This window comes from Miscanthus floridulus, chromosome 19, assembly GCF_019320115.1.
Source record: "Miscanthus floridulus cultivar M001 chromosome 19, ASM1932011v1, whole genome shotgun sequence".
Classification (NCBI taxonomy): Eukaryota; Viridiplantae; Streptophyta; class Magnoliopsida; order Poales; family Poaceae; genus Miscanthus; species Miscanthus floridulus.
Genome location: NC_089598.1, coordinates 2,223,525 through 2,241,358, shown reverse-complemented (window position 1 = coordinate 2,241,358; position 17,834 = coordinate 2,223,525). Strand labels below are relative to the sequence as shown.

Below are 17,834 nucleotides of genomic sequence, written 5' to 3'. Positions count from 1 at the left end.
AGGCGGGCGCGGCCTTCAAGCGTTCGCCAGCGAGCAACGGCGTCAGGCCGGCCATGGCGCGTGGCAGCCACGCGGCGGACAGGAGCTGTCACCGGTCGGCACTGTGCCGAGTTCAAAATTTCAGCAATCAGTTGAAACAACGAGTTGACTGACAGCGTTACTTGATAGCGCTAGATCTCCCAAATTGTGGCGAATCAGTGCAAATCGTATACATGAAAGTTGCAAAGCTATGTTAGGGCTACAATTGTTCTATAGAAATCTTAAGCTAATTCGCAAAGGACAGAGAGTAAATTCATGCCAAAGTCGTGTTCATGAAACTGAAAAATGGAGTTTATACTTAGAAATTTCTAAGTGTTGAACCCAACCCAATTTCTGACTTGTGGGACCATTTAGAGCACGTTGTGCACATTTTCATGACTTGGTCACAAAATAACTTTTGTTCCTTATGTAATTTGCTACAACTTTGTTTTAGGTTGCTCTGACATGCAACCATTCTAAGTGGTACTTTTTAAACAGTCAAACCAAAAAGTCCTAGGGTCAAAACAAGTCAAACCATGATTTGAAATCTTAATTGGGCAAAATGATCAACATGAACATTGTTCCTAATGACTTTCTAAGCATAGCTAAGATGTTTAACAATAGATTTAGCTATACCACACATTGGTCATACAATAATCAAGCACTAAAGGTACTGAAATGATGAAAACACTTGAAATGATACTCTTGTTTCCTAATCATGTTTCACATGTTTCAAGGCGATGTTTCAATTGTTATTCACATGATTAAGCATGTATGATTTGGATGCTTGATGATGCATGATATGCGGGATTTGCAGTGCCTAAATGCAGGCATAACACCGGGGTGTTACAGCCCTCCCCCCTTATAAAAATCTCGTCCCGAGATTTGGGTTACGAACCATTTGTTATAAAAATCTTCATAAGCTTTTTGTAGATACTCTCCTGTTTCCCAAGTTGCATCTCCCTCATCATGATGATCCCACTGTATCTTGTATGTTTTCACCACACTATTCTGAGTAGCACGTTCCTTAGTGTCTAACACTCGGACTGGTTGCTCGCGATACACCAAATCTGATTTGAGTTGAATACCTCGAGGTTCTATTCTTTCCTCCGGAACACGCAAGCATTTCTTGAGATGTGATACATGGAAAACTGGGAAAACTGTACTCATTGTCTCAGGTAACTCTAACTTGTAGGCTACCGGACCTCTTTGTTCCAAGATCTTGTATGGTCCTACGAATCTCGCAGCAAGCTTTCTTCGGATTCCAAACCTTTTCTTCTTCATTGGCGTGACTTTCAGATAAACATAGTCACCAACTTCAAACACAAGGGGTCTCCTTCTTTTGTCTGCATAGCTTTTCTGACGTGATTGGGCCGCTTTCATATTCTGCTAAATAATATGAACTTTCTTCTCGGCTTCTTCTACAAAGTCAATGCCATAATACCTTCTATCCCCAGGCTCGACCCAATTTAATGGTGTTCTACATTTTCTGCCATATAAAGCTTCGAATGGGGCCATCTTGATGCTTTCTTGATAACTATTATTATAAGAAAACTCAGCTAACGGTAACCATGATTCCCATGATCCTTTAGAAGACAATACACAGGCTCTTAACATATCCTCCAAAATAGCATTCACTCGTTCAGTCTGACCATCTGTCTGAGGATGATAAGTGGTACTGCGAATCAAACTAGTTCCTAAGCCTTTGTGTAAATGTTCCCAAAAGTGGGCCGTGAACTATGAGCCTCTATCAGATACTATGGTCTTTGGTATACCATGCAACCTCACAATTTCTGCGATATACTTCTCGGCATATTGAGGTGGTCGATAATCTGTTTTGACCGGCAAGAAATGAGCGGTCTTGGTAAGACGATCCACAATTACCCAAATAGAATCATGTCCTTTTTTAGTAGTGGGCAAACCCGTGATAAAATCCATACTGATATCGTCCCACTTCCAACTAGGGACTGATAAGGGTTGCAACATACCGGCAGGTTTCATGTGAATGGCTTTCACTCGACAACATGTGTCACATCTGACAACATATGCTGTAATTTCTTTCTTCATTTTGGTCCACCAATAGCGAGACCTTAGTTCTTGATACATCTTACTACTTCCAGGATGGATAGATAGCTTAGAAAGGTGAGCTTCATCCATGAGTTTATTCCTAAGCTCTCGATCCTTGGGAACCACAAGACGGTAGTCAAACCACAACACGCCCTGTTCATCCACTTTAAAGTGTTGAGACGGCTTTTCCTTTATTTTCTCCTTGATGTGGAATATCCCCTTGTCGATTTTCTGGCCTTCTATTATCTTACTCTCCAAAGAACAACTAATCTGAATACTATGTAACACAGCAGGATGCATTAGATCGAACCCATCTTCAAGTAATGGCTGCACATTCAAGTAATGTGACTTTCTGCTCAAAGCATCTGCCACTACATTGGCTTTACCAGGATGATATTGCACATTCAAGTTGTAATCCTTGATCAATTCCAACCATCTACGCTGTCTCATATTTAGCTCTGGTTGGGTAAAGATATACTTAAGACTCTTGTGATCCGTGAAAATATTGCACACATTACCAAGTAGATAATGTCTCCAAATTTTTAGGGCGTGCACAACTGCAGCAAGTTCAAGATCATGTGTTGGATAGTTGACCTCGTGCTTTCTCAATTGACGTGATGCATAAGCTATGACTCTCCTTTCTTGCATAAGTACACAGCCTAATCCAGTTTTCGATGCGTCGCAAAACACATCAAATGGTTTCTCAATATCTGGTTGTGCTAGAACCGGAGCAGTGGTCAACAGTTTCCGCAAAGTGTGGAAAGCTACTTCACACTCCTCTGTCCACACAAACTTGTGATCCTTCTGTAGGAGACTCGTCATCGGTTTGGCGATCTTCGAGAAATCTGGTATAAAGCGACGGTAATAACCCGCTAGTCCTAAGAAACTTCTAATCTCAGGAACTGTGGTCGGTGCTTTCCAATTCATAACTTCTTGCACCTTACTTGGATCGACTGAAACTCCATTCTCTGACAGAATGTGACCTAGGAAAGGGACTTCCTTCAACCAGAATTCGCATTTGCTAAACTTAGCATACAATTGATGATCTCTAAGTCTGGTCAAGACAGTTCTCAGATGCTCTTCATGATCTTTCTCGTTCTCGGAGTACACCAGAATGTCATCGATGAACACTACCACAAACTTATCCAATTCTGGCATGAAAACTGTATTCATCAAAAACATAAAGTATGCGGGAGCATTTGTCAAGCCAAAAGACATGACAAGATACTCATACAACCCGTATCTGGTGGAAAATGCAGTTTTTGGTATATCCTGTGGCCTAATCTTGATCTGATGATAACCGGATCTCAAATCTATTTTTGAGAACACCTTGGCCTTGGATAGTTGGTCAAACAGAACATCAATATGTGGCAAGGGGTACTTATTCTTGATGGTCACAGCGTTGAGTGGTCTATAATCCATGCACATTCTCAACGTGCCCTCTTTCTTCTTTTTCACAAACAAAGCGGGACATCCCCATTCAGACTTGCTTGGCCGAATAAACCCCTTTTTTGACAATTCTTCTAATTGCTTCTTTAGCTCAGCTAACTCATCTGGAGGCATCCGATAGGGTCTCCTTGAAATCGGAGCCGTTCCGGGGACTAACTCAATTCCAAACTCAATCTCCCTATCTGGCGGAAGACCAGGTAGCTCATCCGGGAATACATCTGGGAATTCACACACTACCAGAATCTGGTGAATAGGAATGACTGTCGTAGCACATGTAACACTTATAAGGTCTGTTCTTCGAGGCAATGGTACTTGGAAAGTACCCTCACCTAGTGGATCCTTAAGGGTAAGTACTCGACTTCCCGTATCTATGACTGCTCCCCAATCCTTCATCCAATTCATCCCTATAATGACATCCAAGACTAACCCAGGCATAACTATCAAGTTTACTCGGAACTTCCTGCTACCTAATTCAAGGGTTGCCCCTTGAACCATCCGGTTGGTCAAAACATCAGCCCCTGCTGAACTTATACGGTAACCATAACCCAATTCTGTGCATAGTTGTTCATGTTTCTATGCAAATGCTTGACTCATAAAAGAATGCGATGATCCAGAATCAAATAGAACAACTGCAGAGTTTTTGTTGACAGGAAACTTACCAGCAGTGACAGGCTCTCCCTCTAGGATTTCATCCACTGTTGTACTGTGCACTCTAGCATTATAAGTCTGCTGCTTCTTCTTAGGCGGGTACGGACAAAACTTCGAGAAATGACCGGGTTGATCACAGTTATAGCAGGGTCCTCTCACTGTCCCGGCAGATCCCACAGCTCCCTTGGAACTGCCTTACACCGCAGTTGCGGCTGCTTTGTTGGGCTGTACTGCCATCTTGTACGGCTTTTGAGGTCCACGGAAATTCTGGCTTCTTGGCTGAGGTGGCCTGAATCTAGCGCCAGGTGCCGATGGGCGATATGGGGGACGACCTCCCATAGGTGCTCTAGCTTGAGATGGCCCTCCTTCAAAGGCTCTCTTGCGTGTCTTGGCTGCGGTGCTGGCGTTGTTATTCTTCTCCTGCTTCAGACAGTCGCTGATGAAGTCATTGAATCTGACGCGGTTGTTGGTACCAACATGCTTCATCATTTTTGGATTGAGACCCCTCTTAAAGCTGGCTATTCTCTTAGCATCTGTGTCAACCATGTCGGGAGCATAGCGACATAAGTTGTTGAAAGCATGCAGGTATTGCGTCACGGTCTTGGTGCCCTGGTTCAATGCCAGAAACTCTCCCAACTTCATCTCTGTCAGCCCGGGTGGAATATAGACTCCACGGAAGGCCTCAGCAAACTCTCTCCAAGAAATCTGAGCATTTGGAGGGAAGGTGGTGCGATGGTGCTTCCACCACATTCCCGCCGGTCCCTGCAATTGAAGTGCAGCATACTCCGTTTTCAGAACCTCAGTCATCCTCAACACACAGAATTTATCTTCCATCGTGTTGATCCATTCCTCAGCATCGAGTGGCTCTGTGGCTTCCTTGAATATGGGTGGCCTGGTGTCCATGAAATCCTTGAAGCTGCTATATTGGTTTACTCCCATGCCACCACCTTGATTGTTACCACGTTGAACATTGTTGGCGATGGTGCGCAGAAAATCCTCCATGTTCTTCTGGGATTGTTCCGTGTTGCGCTGACTCCCGAGCAGCTGTGCGAGAAACATCTCGGGGGTAAATGGGGGAGGAGGTGGCAAATGTGGTTCATGGGGAGGTTCATTGTTGTTTCCATGGTTTCCACCACCACCACCACCGGTCCCCGCACCGTTGGCACCGGGCTCAGCGGCCTCATACGTGGTCCAGCGAGTGTTTGTCATCTGCATATTTCAGCAACAAGTAACGATTGAGTGAAGCTGTAATAATTGCGAGTGAAGGAAAAATTATGCCGTACTGAATTTACTGGAGAGAATAAATTCATGCAATAAAACAGAGGCACAACAATCGCGTCCCAATTAAAATAACAGCACTTAATCAAATTACTTCAACGGCAAACATTGCGTCCATACAATCACATTGCCAGCATACATACACTGGACTTTTTATGCGTTCAGATATCGCATTCGAGAATCAAGTTCCAACTACATACCAAGTCTCATACGTTCGAAACAACATACGATGGATTACATGCCAACAAAAGAAAGGTCATCGCGACAGGACCTAGATACTAGCGCAAAGCAACTAGCCTACTCCTCGGGGCCATCGTCGGGATCGGAGACGTCAGCATCGCCTCCCGGTGAAACTACAGGCTCGTTCTGGTTGTCGTCGTCGATGTCCATGCCAGCGGCGTTCGGTGGAGCATATGGGCCAACCCCATTGTAGAGCGCGTGAAACTCCTCGTGCAGGTTGCCGTTGTATTCCTCTAGCTCATCGACTCTCTGCAACAGAAGGTTTCTTACGTTCCAAGCTTCATTCCTTTCCTGAACCAACTGTCCAATTATGCGGTCTGCATTGTTGTTGGCTTGAGTCAACGTATGCACTCGCTGCATAGCTCTATCACCTCTCTCAACCGCCTGATCTCGCTGTAAGTTCATATCAGCCAACTGCTCCTGCAAGCTAGCTATAGCTCGTGCCTGTCTCTTCTTCTGCTTCTTCCCTTTGAGCTTATCCTCACTACGCAAGCCAGTCAAAGTCCAGTAGGTACTCTCGAGACCCTCATACGCTCTGATAGCGGCGAACATAGCACTCATCGCCTGGTTGTCGCTAGCCTGTCCCTCAGCTGGGCCTTTGACCAATGCACTTCCCTGAGGCTGAACCCAAATGGCATCACGAGGATCATCCCTAGGAAAAGTACCAGCTAGAGCTGCTGCAAGCTCACTGGGAAATCTGCTCATAATGTCCCTGATGACACGGAAGGCTGCTCCCTCTGCACCCTCAGCTGGAGTGCGACCCTCAAACTCCAAATGCCAACCATCCCAATCTGGAGCATCACCGAGAGCAGGAACCATGATCTCCACCACTGTGAGTCCATCCTCTGCTAACTGGCTTTCATTCCAAGAGTACACCGGCTCTTGACCCTCTGGGTACCCCACATCATGGAGCACTCTCCAAAGCAAGGTCGGCATGCCAAACTCGCTCAAGAAGGTGTCCGTGGTGCGGTGCTCCCTCAGGGCCAACGGACGTCGAGGTGCTCTTCCTCCGGTGGACTTATGGGCGGTCTACTTCGTGCGGGCCATCTGTAGCAAAAGTTCCTTTATCACTTTAGGGAAACATATTTTAGGTGATACAACTTTTATCAAAATGAGATAGTCAATTTATAAGGGGAGGTATGCATGAGATGAATGAGATGCACAAATAACATGATGTATGTACGTGTCGTACGTTCTTACAAACTTAGGAAATAATAATTTCTAACGACTAATTCGGTGGCATACACGGTCTCTCAATACGTAGCTAATACGTTCTACACGATAGCATTGTTATGTACCTGCAGAAAATTCATTTCAGCCCAATTCCCAATGAATGCATAAAAGCAGTAAAGTTTTATCTACACGCTCTACACGAATCCCCAGATACGTGTACAACGATAGTAACTACCTGAACCATCGTCCTATTGACGGCATCGCCTCCATAGACGGAAGACCCATACATGAGATACCTTTGTAAAACATGCGTAGAACATGTAATCACTCCAGCATCAAATAAGCATTCACCCTAGATCGGCGGTGTATCCGATCATGCTCTCACAACTCACACTTACCGAGGCGTAGAGGCAAATGATCCATTCATTACCACTCAAACAAGTGGTACTCATACAATAGCACGCCGTATGAGCGACGAAAGAGAAATATGATGCAAGAATCCCAGTCAGTACTTAATTAAGCCACCTAAAGTCCTTAACTGGGCATAAAGGATATGATCACTGGCACACTTTATAGTTTTTAAAAGCACGTTTTCCAAATGCCTTTTTGTTTTAAATACACTTGTGAACAGTAACACGCTAAACCATGCTCTGATACCAGCTGTAACAGAACCGACCAATTATACGAAATTAAGTAAGAAAATCATCCACCAGAGCAGACGATTGAGCAAACTTAAGCCCGTATAACCCGGTAGTCCGTGAAATCACGAAGGATTTCAAACCAACTCGTGTCCCAGCCATGATCGTAATAAGTTTAGCGGTCACCATCACATATTACATAAAAGTTCGCAATCTCAGATACATCAGAGTTTCAACATAGTTATTACAAACCAGTTCGAATAAAAGTAGCGGAAGTCATTTGTTCAAACCACACACACTCACGCGGAGTTTAAATATAGTGCCAGCGAATGATCATCTCCAACAAAAGCATCAGATGAGACGTAAGGAACGACCATGCCCATGGTCCTAAGCATCACCCATCGCAGGATAAAGGCAGTTGATACAGTAGCCGTAATACATCTGCCCATCTGCAACAAGTGGGAATAAAACCCTGAGTACGAGAAGGTACTCAGCCAGACTTACCCGACATAACCGAAAATAATTGACACCAAGGATTATGAAGGGCTTTATAGTAGGGTAGCTGACTCATTTGCAGAAAGAAGCATTTTTAGCATTTCAAGAACCTTTCTAAAAGCATTATTGCCAAGTTAATTATTATTAACCTGTCAACTAGATTTGCACCTATACTAGAGTAAACATGTGATTAAGCAGATAATGATAACCAATGATCATTAAGCAACTTCCATACTGTCATATTCACTATAACTGTCCAAGTGTTCCATAACATTTACTACGATGAAGTAACTCAAGTCAAGTGCTCACTATCCAGGAGCGATGGCGATTCGAATCGATTCCTAACCAGCTGGTGATTTGTTCCTTACACAAATCTCACTCACCCGCTAAAGTGAGATATTGATCACTGAGTCAACTTTCCAGGAACCTCGAGTTTGCCAGGAACCACATGTACCCGGGGGCCGACCGACTGCACTTTGGCCTTATCATCCTGCCCCCGTGTCCTACCACACCTGCTTCGGCACAGTGCGCTGCGGGCAATTTACTCGGCCCGAAAAATCTCCCAGCTTCGCGGTCGGAAGGTACTTTATCCGGCTAGCTAAATGTAAGGCATGCGTTCAACATGACTCGAGGCCCAACAACGGCCGGTCCTTAATCGACACAGATGGAAAACACTACAGTCCAAAACACTGTAAGTCTCCGTTCGGTCTCAACTTCATTTAACACTTAGTTATACCATGACTTCATAGTCATCCAAGCAGATCCAGGTAACCACCTATAGCTCATAGGTGACAGGAAATCACCCGACTTCTACCGGTCTAAGCCAGCTAAGCATTTACTCGACTGCGGATACCAGGGTAACAAGGATATAGTATAACAAAGGTAAGCAAGGTATAATGCAGCAATGGTTACAAACAACCCCTGAACGTAATGCATCAATTAAAGTAAAGCATTTAATTAAATCATTGCAAACCGGGAGAAAAAAAAAATGCTCCGGGGCTTGCCTCGCTCGAAGGAGCTCGGACGGTGATCGGGGCACTCTGGAAGTTCCTCAACGTCCTCCTCGTCGGCTTCTGGCACTTCCTACTGCTGCACCTCGAGCTGCTCCTCGGGCTCCTCGGGTATGACGACTGGGTTCTCGGTTTGCGATCCTGTATGATGCATGCGCGTAAGTGATTATGCAAACGGTGCATCGAAGGAGATGAATACAATGGATATGTTTAAATGCAAGGTAGTCAACATCATCCAAGAAACTATACTACAAGCACATGTCATCTACTGCATTCTCTTCTACTACTAATATGTTAAGTTAACATATCTTATGAAATGCTCCAAAGATACACCAAAGCTTTACTAATTTCTTAATCACACTTAAAGCAACACTTGCTTAGACCCTAATTAATAATAGGTTTGAATAGCAACATATATTTCTGATGCTCCTAAAAATCTAAGAAAATTACAGTGGCATAATACTACCCTAAACAGACTACCGTAAAAATTTCATGGCATTTGGATAAGTAAACTATCCTACACAAAAATGACAAGCTATAGCATAAAAATGAGCATGAAATTACTTTGTACTATGAAAAGTGTCAAACAACAGAATTAATATTTTTCCTAGGTTCTTCATAGCATATAATGACTGTACAAAAATTATCACATGCATGTTTTATACAAAGTTTGCTCTCTAGCAAAAATAACAAAAATCAGTTATAAAAGGGACTTGAACTACACCTCTAAATTTTCCCACAGCACATGTATGAATCATATTTTTCCTAAGAAGTACATGACACAAGAAGATTAACAAACTTGGAATCATATTTTTCTGAAGCCTATAGATTTTTCTACATATTTTTCAAGTTATCAGCAATATTCATGATTAAATAAAGTTCTACAGAAAAGTATCCCAAAAATGACATGCAATAATTTTCCCAAGTAAATCTGGTGATAAGGAACCTAGCAAAATTTGTTTCAACAAATTTGGAGCAAATTTGAGTACTCAAACATTTTCCAAAGTCTTTAACAAAAATCTGAAAAATCCTTTTTCTAATAAACGAAAATCAGTTGGATCCTAAACTGCTATGCGCACCCAGATCTGCACCCAAGACTGCTACTGGGAGACAGACAAGCGGGTCCCAGCGGGTCAACCGGCCCCACTGGTCAGCCGACCGGAGACAGGGGAGGTCGGTTGACCGACCACCGCTCGACGACGGTGAGGAGTCCGGCGAAGGGGGTGGCACCAGCGTGCACAGCAGGTTGTCCTGCACCGATGGAAGTAGAAAATGGACCCCCTAGCTACAGCGGAGGAGGTCGCCGGTGACAATGGCGATCACGGCGGCGCTGCGCGAGGTACGCCGGCCAACTCCGGCCATGGCGGTCCGATCAGAGCTTGGCGTGAGCATCAAGGTTACTCAGGGAAACCGAGGGAAGGGAGAGGAAGGAGGGAGAGGGCTCCGGTGGTGGTTGTCCACGGCGAGCACAACTCCGACGCCGGTGGAAATGGTGCTCCGCTGCGGAGAAGAAGAAAAACAGCGCCTACCTTGACTCTCCTGCTCAGTGGCGAGATGGACGAGCTCCAGATGATGATGATGGAGTCGCGGGCTAGCCGGAGTGAGAAGCGAGGCAATGGCGAGGGTTCCCGGGCTCGGTGGAGCAATGTCACGGCGGTGGCTTTTCTCGGTGGCTCCAGCGCGCGCGAGAGAAAGAAATAGAGGGCGAGTGCGAGTGCGATGGCAGGCGGGCGCGGCCTTCAAGCGTTCGCCAGCGAGCAACGGCGTCAGGCCGGCCATGGCGCGTGGCAGCCACGCGGCGGACAGGAGATGTCACCGGTCGGCACTGTGCCGAGTTCAAAATTTCAGCAATCAGTTGAAACAACGAGTTGACTGACAGCGTTACTTGATAGCGCTAGATCTCCCAAATCGTGGCGAATCAGTGCAAATCGTATACATGAAAGTTGCAAAGCTATGTTAGGGCTACAATTGTTCTATAGAAATCTTAAGCTAATTCGCAAAGGACAGAGAGTAAATTCATGCCAAAGTCGTGTTCATGAAACTGAAAAATGGAGTTTATACTTAGAAATTTCTAAGTGTTGAACCCAACCCAATTTCTGACTTGTGGGACCATTTAGAGCACGTTGTGCACATTTTCATGACTTGGTCACAAAATAACTTTTGTTCCTTATGTAATTTGCTACAACTTTGTTTTAGGTTGCTCTGACATGCAACCATTCTAAGTGGTACTTTTTAAATAGTCAAACCAAAAAGTCCTAGGGTCAAAACAAGTCAAACCATGATTTGAAATCTTAATTGGGCAAAATGATCAACATGAACATTGTTCCTAATGACTTTCTAAGCATAGCTAAGATGTTTAACAATAGATTTAGCTATACCACACATTGGTCATACAATAATCAAGCACTAAAGGTACTGAAATGATGAAAACACTTGAAATGATACTCTTGTTTCCTAATCATGTTTCACATGTTTCAAGGCGATGTTTCAATTGTTATTCACATGATTAAGCATGTATGATTTGGATGCTTGATGATGCATGATATGCGGGATTTGCAGTGCCTAAATGCAGGCATAACACCGGGGTGTTACAGGCCCAATCCGATCCGGTTACTCTTTCACGTATATAACTGAGCAAACCCTAATTCCTAGTCATTCTGTCTCTCTTGTTCTCGTTCTCTTGGTCACCACCCACTGCGCCCCGACCCACCTCCCTCTCGTTCTCTGCTCTTTCTCACGACCCCCTCCATCTCTCGTTCTGTCCTCGCCAGGCGGCGCGCAGGGCGCCAGCTCTCGGCGGCGGTGCGCGGTGGTGGCCCCTCTTCCTCAGCGCTCACGGGTCCCTCTTCCTCAGCCCTCGTGGGCCCCTCTTCCACGGCGACGTCGCGCGGGGCGGCCCCCACCCCCGGCGGCAGCGCACGGTGGCCGCCCTACGGCGACGGATCTAGGTGGGCCGTGCCCCCAGGCGGCGAATCCAAGGCAGACGTGCTCCCCCGCGGCGGATCCAGTGCGGGCCTGTCCTCTGGCTGCGAATCTAGGGCGGTGGTGCCCCCGTGGCGGATCGAGGGCCGGCGTTACTGGATCTACCGACGACTATGACGGCGCGTGGATGGGCTCGCTGGGCTTGTCGATGGATTTTCTTTTTTTTTGTTTATTTTATTGGATTTACCGAGGCGGGCATTTGAACCGCCTCGCGAATGATCAATTTACTGTGACCTTTCAACTCCAATAAAATTCCTGTAGTAGTGAGATGGAAGACGGAGCCAGCGACGAGGAGTCCCGGTGAATGGTTGACGAAGAAAATACTATTTCAGGGCATCGGCGGGCACTGGTGCAAGTAGTTGCGCCGTTGAGTTGGCTTCGCTTGCTGCAATGGGGAGAGCGACGCCAGAATCTTCTCTCTTCTTTTGGCATCACTCAAGCGATACATTATGGAGGGCCTAAGAGCACTTGGGTCTATTCAACCACATTCTCCTCTCTTCGGAATCTAAATCTAGACAGACAAATGGTTCTAGCAAGTGATTGTGTTTGTCTAAGAAACTTTTCTCCAAAGAATAAAAAATTAAAACGTTTCTCCAAAAGTCTGGAGCCCCATCAAAGGAGCCCTTAATAGAAACTTGGACTCTCTTTCAGAAAGATGAGAATGACCTTTCCCTTGAGAAACAGTGAAGCAATTCCCGAAAAAAAAAACAGTGCAGTAATCATCACAGAAAACGGATTAGATAGACAGGCCCAAATAATGGCGCTAGAGCGGTGGCATCGACGACTCTCGCTGTCAAGTGGGTCTGTGGATGTGGGTCCATGCTCTCACGGGCTGGAGGGCTGCCCGCTTTGCTCACAGTGAGGTAGGCCCATGTCAGCATAGGCCCAAAGCCGATAACTTAACGGCCCGGGTCTTCGTCGTGAGCCTGGCGGCCCCGACCGGTCCATCCTCAGAGCACAGAGCCAGCACAGGATAAACCCCTTGGCACCGCCCACCCGTCTGACGGTCTGAGCCGCGTGTCTTCTCGCCCCCAGCCCGTTCGGCGCAATGCCACCGCCGGCGCCGCTCTTCCTCTCGCTCGCCTCGCCGCCACCGCCGACTGCGCTCCTGCCCGTACACCACCACCCCAGGTCCCCGCACGCCCTGACCCTACTAGCCCCGCCCGTTGCCTCCTCCAGGAAGTCCGCCGCCGCGCTCCCCGCGTGCCCCGTCGCGTCCCCGCGCCACTCCGACTACTTCGACCCCCGGGCCCCGCCGCCGCCGCGCGGGGACGGCGGGTACGGGCGCGCCCCCAACGGCGCGCAGGACGGGAGGGTCTTCACCAGCTACAGCATCTACAAGGGCAAGGCCGCACTCTCATTCGACCCCAGGCCGCCGCAGTTCGTGCCGCTCGATGTAGGTAGAGGAGGATGGGGGGCCCGTTGTTTCCGTCATTGTTCCCTACGCGTATTGCGCTAACGGATGCTGCGTGTGCGAGTTATTGTAGTCTGGGGCGTACAAGGTGGCTAAGGAGGGCTTCGTGCTGCTGCAGTTCGCGCCCGCCGTGGCCACACGACAGTACGACTGGACGCGCAAGCAGGTATGCTCCAATTACCTCAGGTTTTGGTTTCAACTTATCTTTTTTTTTTTGATACCCGGCTCACCAATTTGATCCAGTTCATCGGGTATGGGAAGAGAAGAGCCGATATTTGTAGCGTAGCTAGAAATTCAGCTTGCTTTTCTTTTGCTGAAAATAAATGTTATAGCAATTTAGACGCTCAGTTTTCAACTGGCTGCATTGTTGCTTCTTTGTAAGCTGAACCAGGAAGGATAGTTACTGCTTCGTCACTCAGACCATGGAAGCAATGGCATGTATTATGGCCCATGGGTTCTATTCATTCGGATCCTATGTGACCTTTCCTGCTTCCTATAGTTTGCCTGCTATATGTTTTTGTCAATTTTGCGATTAGCCTGCTGGTTCTTTGTATCCATCTAATGTTCTTACACTAACTTGTTTGATGTAATTCAATGCTATGCTATGCAGGTGTTCTCATTATCTGTGTGGGAGATAGGAACCCTGCTTACTCTTGGTCCAACAGATTCATGCGAGTTCTTTCATGACCCTTTCAAGGGCCGGAGGTTGGTATCATTTAATGTATCTGATTACCTGAGTTCTCCTAGTGAGTCTCCCCCTATTGTTGTTTAGCTCTGAGGTTTCCAGAAAAGATGCCACAAACGTACATGATCATGTTATGCAGCTTATTATTCTCCTAGTCAGTTGCAGCATATATTATTTTCTTTTGTTGCCTGTCCAGTTGTGTAAGAATGCAATTATATCGTCATCAAGCTTCTTTCATACTGTTTGTGCCAATCTGGTTTAAGGACTTGTCATTGTTGCTTATCAACTCTATTTGCTTCATCTTAAGTTTTAAAAGGAATGGCAACTGGGGAAGGCATTCTTGCCCTTCCTTTTGTTACAGTTAGCGACAGAGGGGATTTGTTTCAACTGTATTTTTATTTCAACACACAAAATCCTGTTAGCTAATGTAATCTTGATTTCATCCATCCAACATCTCTAATCAAGATTGCTCAGTGAGGGTTCCATAATCCTCAGTCACATTGTCTATAGCATCATATATCTAGACTTTATAAGCATTTTTACATCCTTAAACATTGTGTTTTATATTTTTCTTCCATTATTTATTGCTTCATGCACATTCAACCTTGGTACTGTGCATCAAGAAATTATTAACCACATTGTCATTTCATCTTTTGATATAAACAGTGAAGAAGGTAAAGTGCGTAAGGTTCTAAAGGTTGAGCCAACACCAGATGGCAATGGTCGCTTTTTCAACCTCAGTATGTAGTTACCAACTCATTGTTCAGATTTTGGTTTCATCGATTTATGCTCACAGATTGATCCTGGTAATCATTTCTTGCTGCTAGGTGTCCAGAACCGACTTATCAACGTTGATGAGAGCATTTACATCCCTATAACCAAGGGAGAGTTTGCTGTCATTGTATCAACTTTCAATGTAAGTAGCATGTCCTGTCTTATCATCAATCTTTCTACAGGTTCTTCTTTGCAACTACCCTGTTTTTGTTGTTATAGTTTGAACAGACTACATGAGTTCTAGTTGGATGATTACTTTGCGCTTGACTCTCGGTTCTACACTTCTACTTACATTGCCCTGCAAATATTAACATGTTACATGATTTATGTCATCAATCTTTATTCCAATACTCTCTTATTCATTCCACTTATTTTTGGTTAACATAGCCATCCCGCCCTTATGTGAATGTTGAATTTCTAAAGCATAGGTTATTTCTGAAACATTAAACAATGAAGCCATTCCTTTTCAGCATAGTCATATTTAATAAAAACAGTTGGGCAAACATTTACCCTTTCATCTTTTAGATAAATAGCATGCAACATTCGCATCCATTCAAGAAAATAATACCTTATTATCTATCACCTTTGCAGTACATCATACCACACCTCATGGGCTGGAGCACATTCACAAGTTCAATCAAACCTGAGGAGTCACGGTCATACAGCAGGCCTCAGTCCACATCTGAGTACGAATGGCGAAGGTGATGGACTTGTTGGTGAACTACAGCAAAATGGCTACAACTCACACCTAAGGGATGGACTTGTTGGTATTGTTTGGCGGGGTGATCTCAGGTGTGGTTAGTTGATGGATGCCCCTTTTGGGTTTTACTCCTTTCGTTTCCTCTGTAGTTAAGCAGGCAGGTAGCACTACATTCTATCCAGAATTTGTCAGCTGTCTAGAGTTTCACGGGGCGTGGGGGCCATGTTTTGGGCAACAAATCTCAATTCTGACACGGAAGGAGGCAGCGGCGGTTTGTGTAGGTTGCGAACGCCTCCTGTGAATCTGCTCCTTGATTCTACGGTTAGTAGGGCGCAACTGACAAATGCTTTGGGCAGGCCTTTGTTCACGAAATACTTGCATACATGAGATTACATGTAGTCTGCGACTCTTCGTTAACCCCCTGATGAATGTCTGCCTGGTGGAACTGGAACTGTGGTGTGCGTTTGCCAAACTGTTCACGGAATACTTGCATACATGAGATTACATGTGGCTTTCTCTCCTGCATTCGCTGTTTGATGAAAGCTCGGGCAGCTTCGGTGCGTGCGGGGGCCTCAAATTTGGCAATGGCAATGGCAAAACGGCACGGCCCACGGTCCTCTTAACGCGGCGGCCGGTGGGACGAGAAGCTGCTAGAGGCTCCTGGCCTCCTGCAAAGTGCAAAGGTGCACCACCACCTCCCTCCTTTCGCCGGCAAACCCAGCAGAGCACACGTCCTCTGCTCTGGCGCCCGCGCGCATCGCATCGCACAGCGCCGGCGGCAAAGGACATCTGGTCAGGTCAGCCACTCAGCCTCATCGTCTTCTTCCCCCGTCAGTGCAGTGGACTTCCGTTTTCAACCTCTGTCCCTGCTAGAATTCCTTTCCTTCTGGCGTTTTTCTGTTTGATCATTCAGGTTTTGAGCTCCCTTAATAAATGAACAAGTGTCCATAGCCTCGCGCTCCGCTCTTGAGAACGGACAACGGAGGCGGCGTGTTACCACGAGGCGAGGCCATGATGCCGCCGTGTGTGTCGTGGCCTCATCTTGGGCAGACATTGAAATTCAGCCGCTTTGGCCGCTCTGCTGTGATGAGTAGCACCAGTTTGAGCGAGGGGTAGGGCTTACAGACTCCAGTAGTGCCACACTCACAAGTCACATCCCTTAGGCTAGGCTGCGAACTCTGTTGCCATTTGTGAATTCAGAAATAATGTTGTCATCTGCACTCCTCAGAATTCACCTATGGATCCCGTCACAGACAGTGAAACCAAATCGTCCTATCCTGGTGAGTGTACCTCTCTCTGACTTCGGTAACACAACTTGCAACCTTATTCTTTCCACTCTGCTTTCCTTGGTTTTTGGGACAAGTTGAGCGGTTGAGAAAAACTAACCCTGGACGAAAGTAATCCCGAGGGAGGACATGAAAATGACAATACCATTGACATCCTTTCTTTGTGACTTGTGAGGACAGCTAAGTGTGCTAAAATTTTTATCTCGGGTTGGCCAACATTCAAAGAAATCGTCTGGAGGAGGGTCCATAATGTACTCAGCTAGGAAAATCTTTTCCCTTTTTTTTTTGCAAATTTGCTGAGGTACATAAAGCTTGTTATACTCTTCTCTTTTGCCCTCCTAGGTTTTCCGTGTTTCTGCAGGTTATGCGTTTGTAATTTTGTATTTTTGTTTAGTGGGATTTGAAATCAGTTCACCATACGGATGAATTGTGATTTTCTTCAACTAGATGTGGGATCTTGTGATTTGATTGGTTGTGTTCATCATTTACATCACTACCGATACAACAACGATGCACCAGCAATTAGAATCTTCAGAAATAGAGACATTATCTTTACAGTGAAATGAAGATGAGTATGACAGGTCGTACAGACGAGTTAATTGGAACACGATAGTCAGCATTCTTCTCCGAAATGTGTGGACAAGTGTAAACACACGATTTTTTTTACTGTGTCAACATGAAAATATTGGCAGAAACAAGAGCCTATGATACAGGGTGAAAAGGGGACCAGGGTTTTTAGGACATTTTACATTTCTTTGTTTTTTCTTTTGCATTCTTCTTGTCTCTGTTTACCACGTCAAATGATAGAAATTAAGTTTGGTGATTTCGTTCCAGCAATACTTCAAAAGCGAACATGCATTTTTAACTTCTCTGTTGTGTGTTCTGAACTTTTGACTGATTATTTCGACTTGTGTCGTTTCCCTACGGAACCAGTTCTTTCTCTGTTCAGTAAATTTCACTAGCGGTCCTCCAACTTG

At 45.6% G+C, this 17,834-nt stretch overlaps 1 protein-coding gene across 1 annotated transcript; it reads left to right on the top strand.

Moving 5' to 3' along the window:
- Nucleotides 1–12,938: 12,938 nt before the first annotated feature.
- Nucleotides 12,939–16,075, top strand: LOC136528454 (single-stranded DNA-binding protein WHY1, chloroplastic). Its single transcript, XM_066521412.1, has 6 exons — nucleotides 12,939–13,394; nucleotides 13,486–13,578; nucleotides 14,023–14,117; nucleotides 14,764–14,837; nucleotides 14,925–15,013; nucleotides 15,463–16,075. The coding sequence occupies exons 1-6, from the start codon at nucleotides 13,047–13,049 to the stop codon at nucleotides 15,574–15,576; spliced, it is 813 nt and encodes a 270-aa protein (XP_066377509.1). The 5' UTR covers nucleotides 12,939–13,046; the 3' UTR covers nucleotides 15,577–16,075.
- The last annotated feature ends 1,759 nt before the right edge of the window (nucleotides 16,076–17,834 follow it).

Coding starts and splice junctions, on each gene's coding strand:
- LOC136528454 (XM_066521412.1), top strand. CDS start 13,047: ATGCCACCGCCGGCGCCGCTCTTCCTCTCGCTCGCCTCGCCGCCACCG. Junction 13,395..13,485: donor CGCAGTTCGTGCCGCTCGAT/GTAGGTAGAGGA, acceptor GAGTTATTGTAG/TCTGGGGCGTACAAGGTGGC. Junction 14,838..14,924: donor TGGTCGCTTTTTCAACCTCA/GTATGTAGTTAC, acceptor TCTTGCTGCTAG/GTGTCCAGAACCGACTTATC.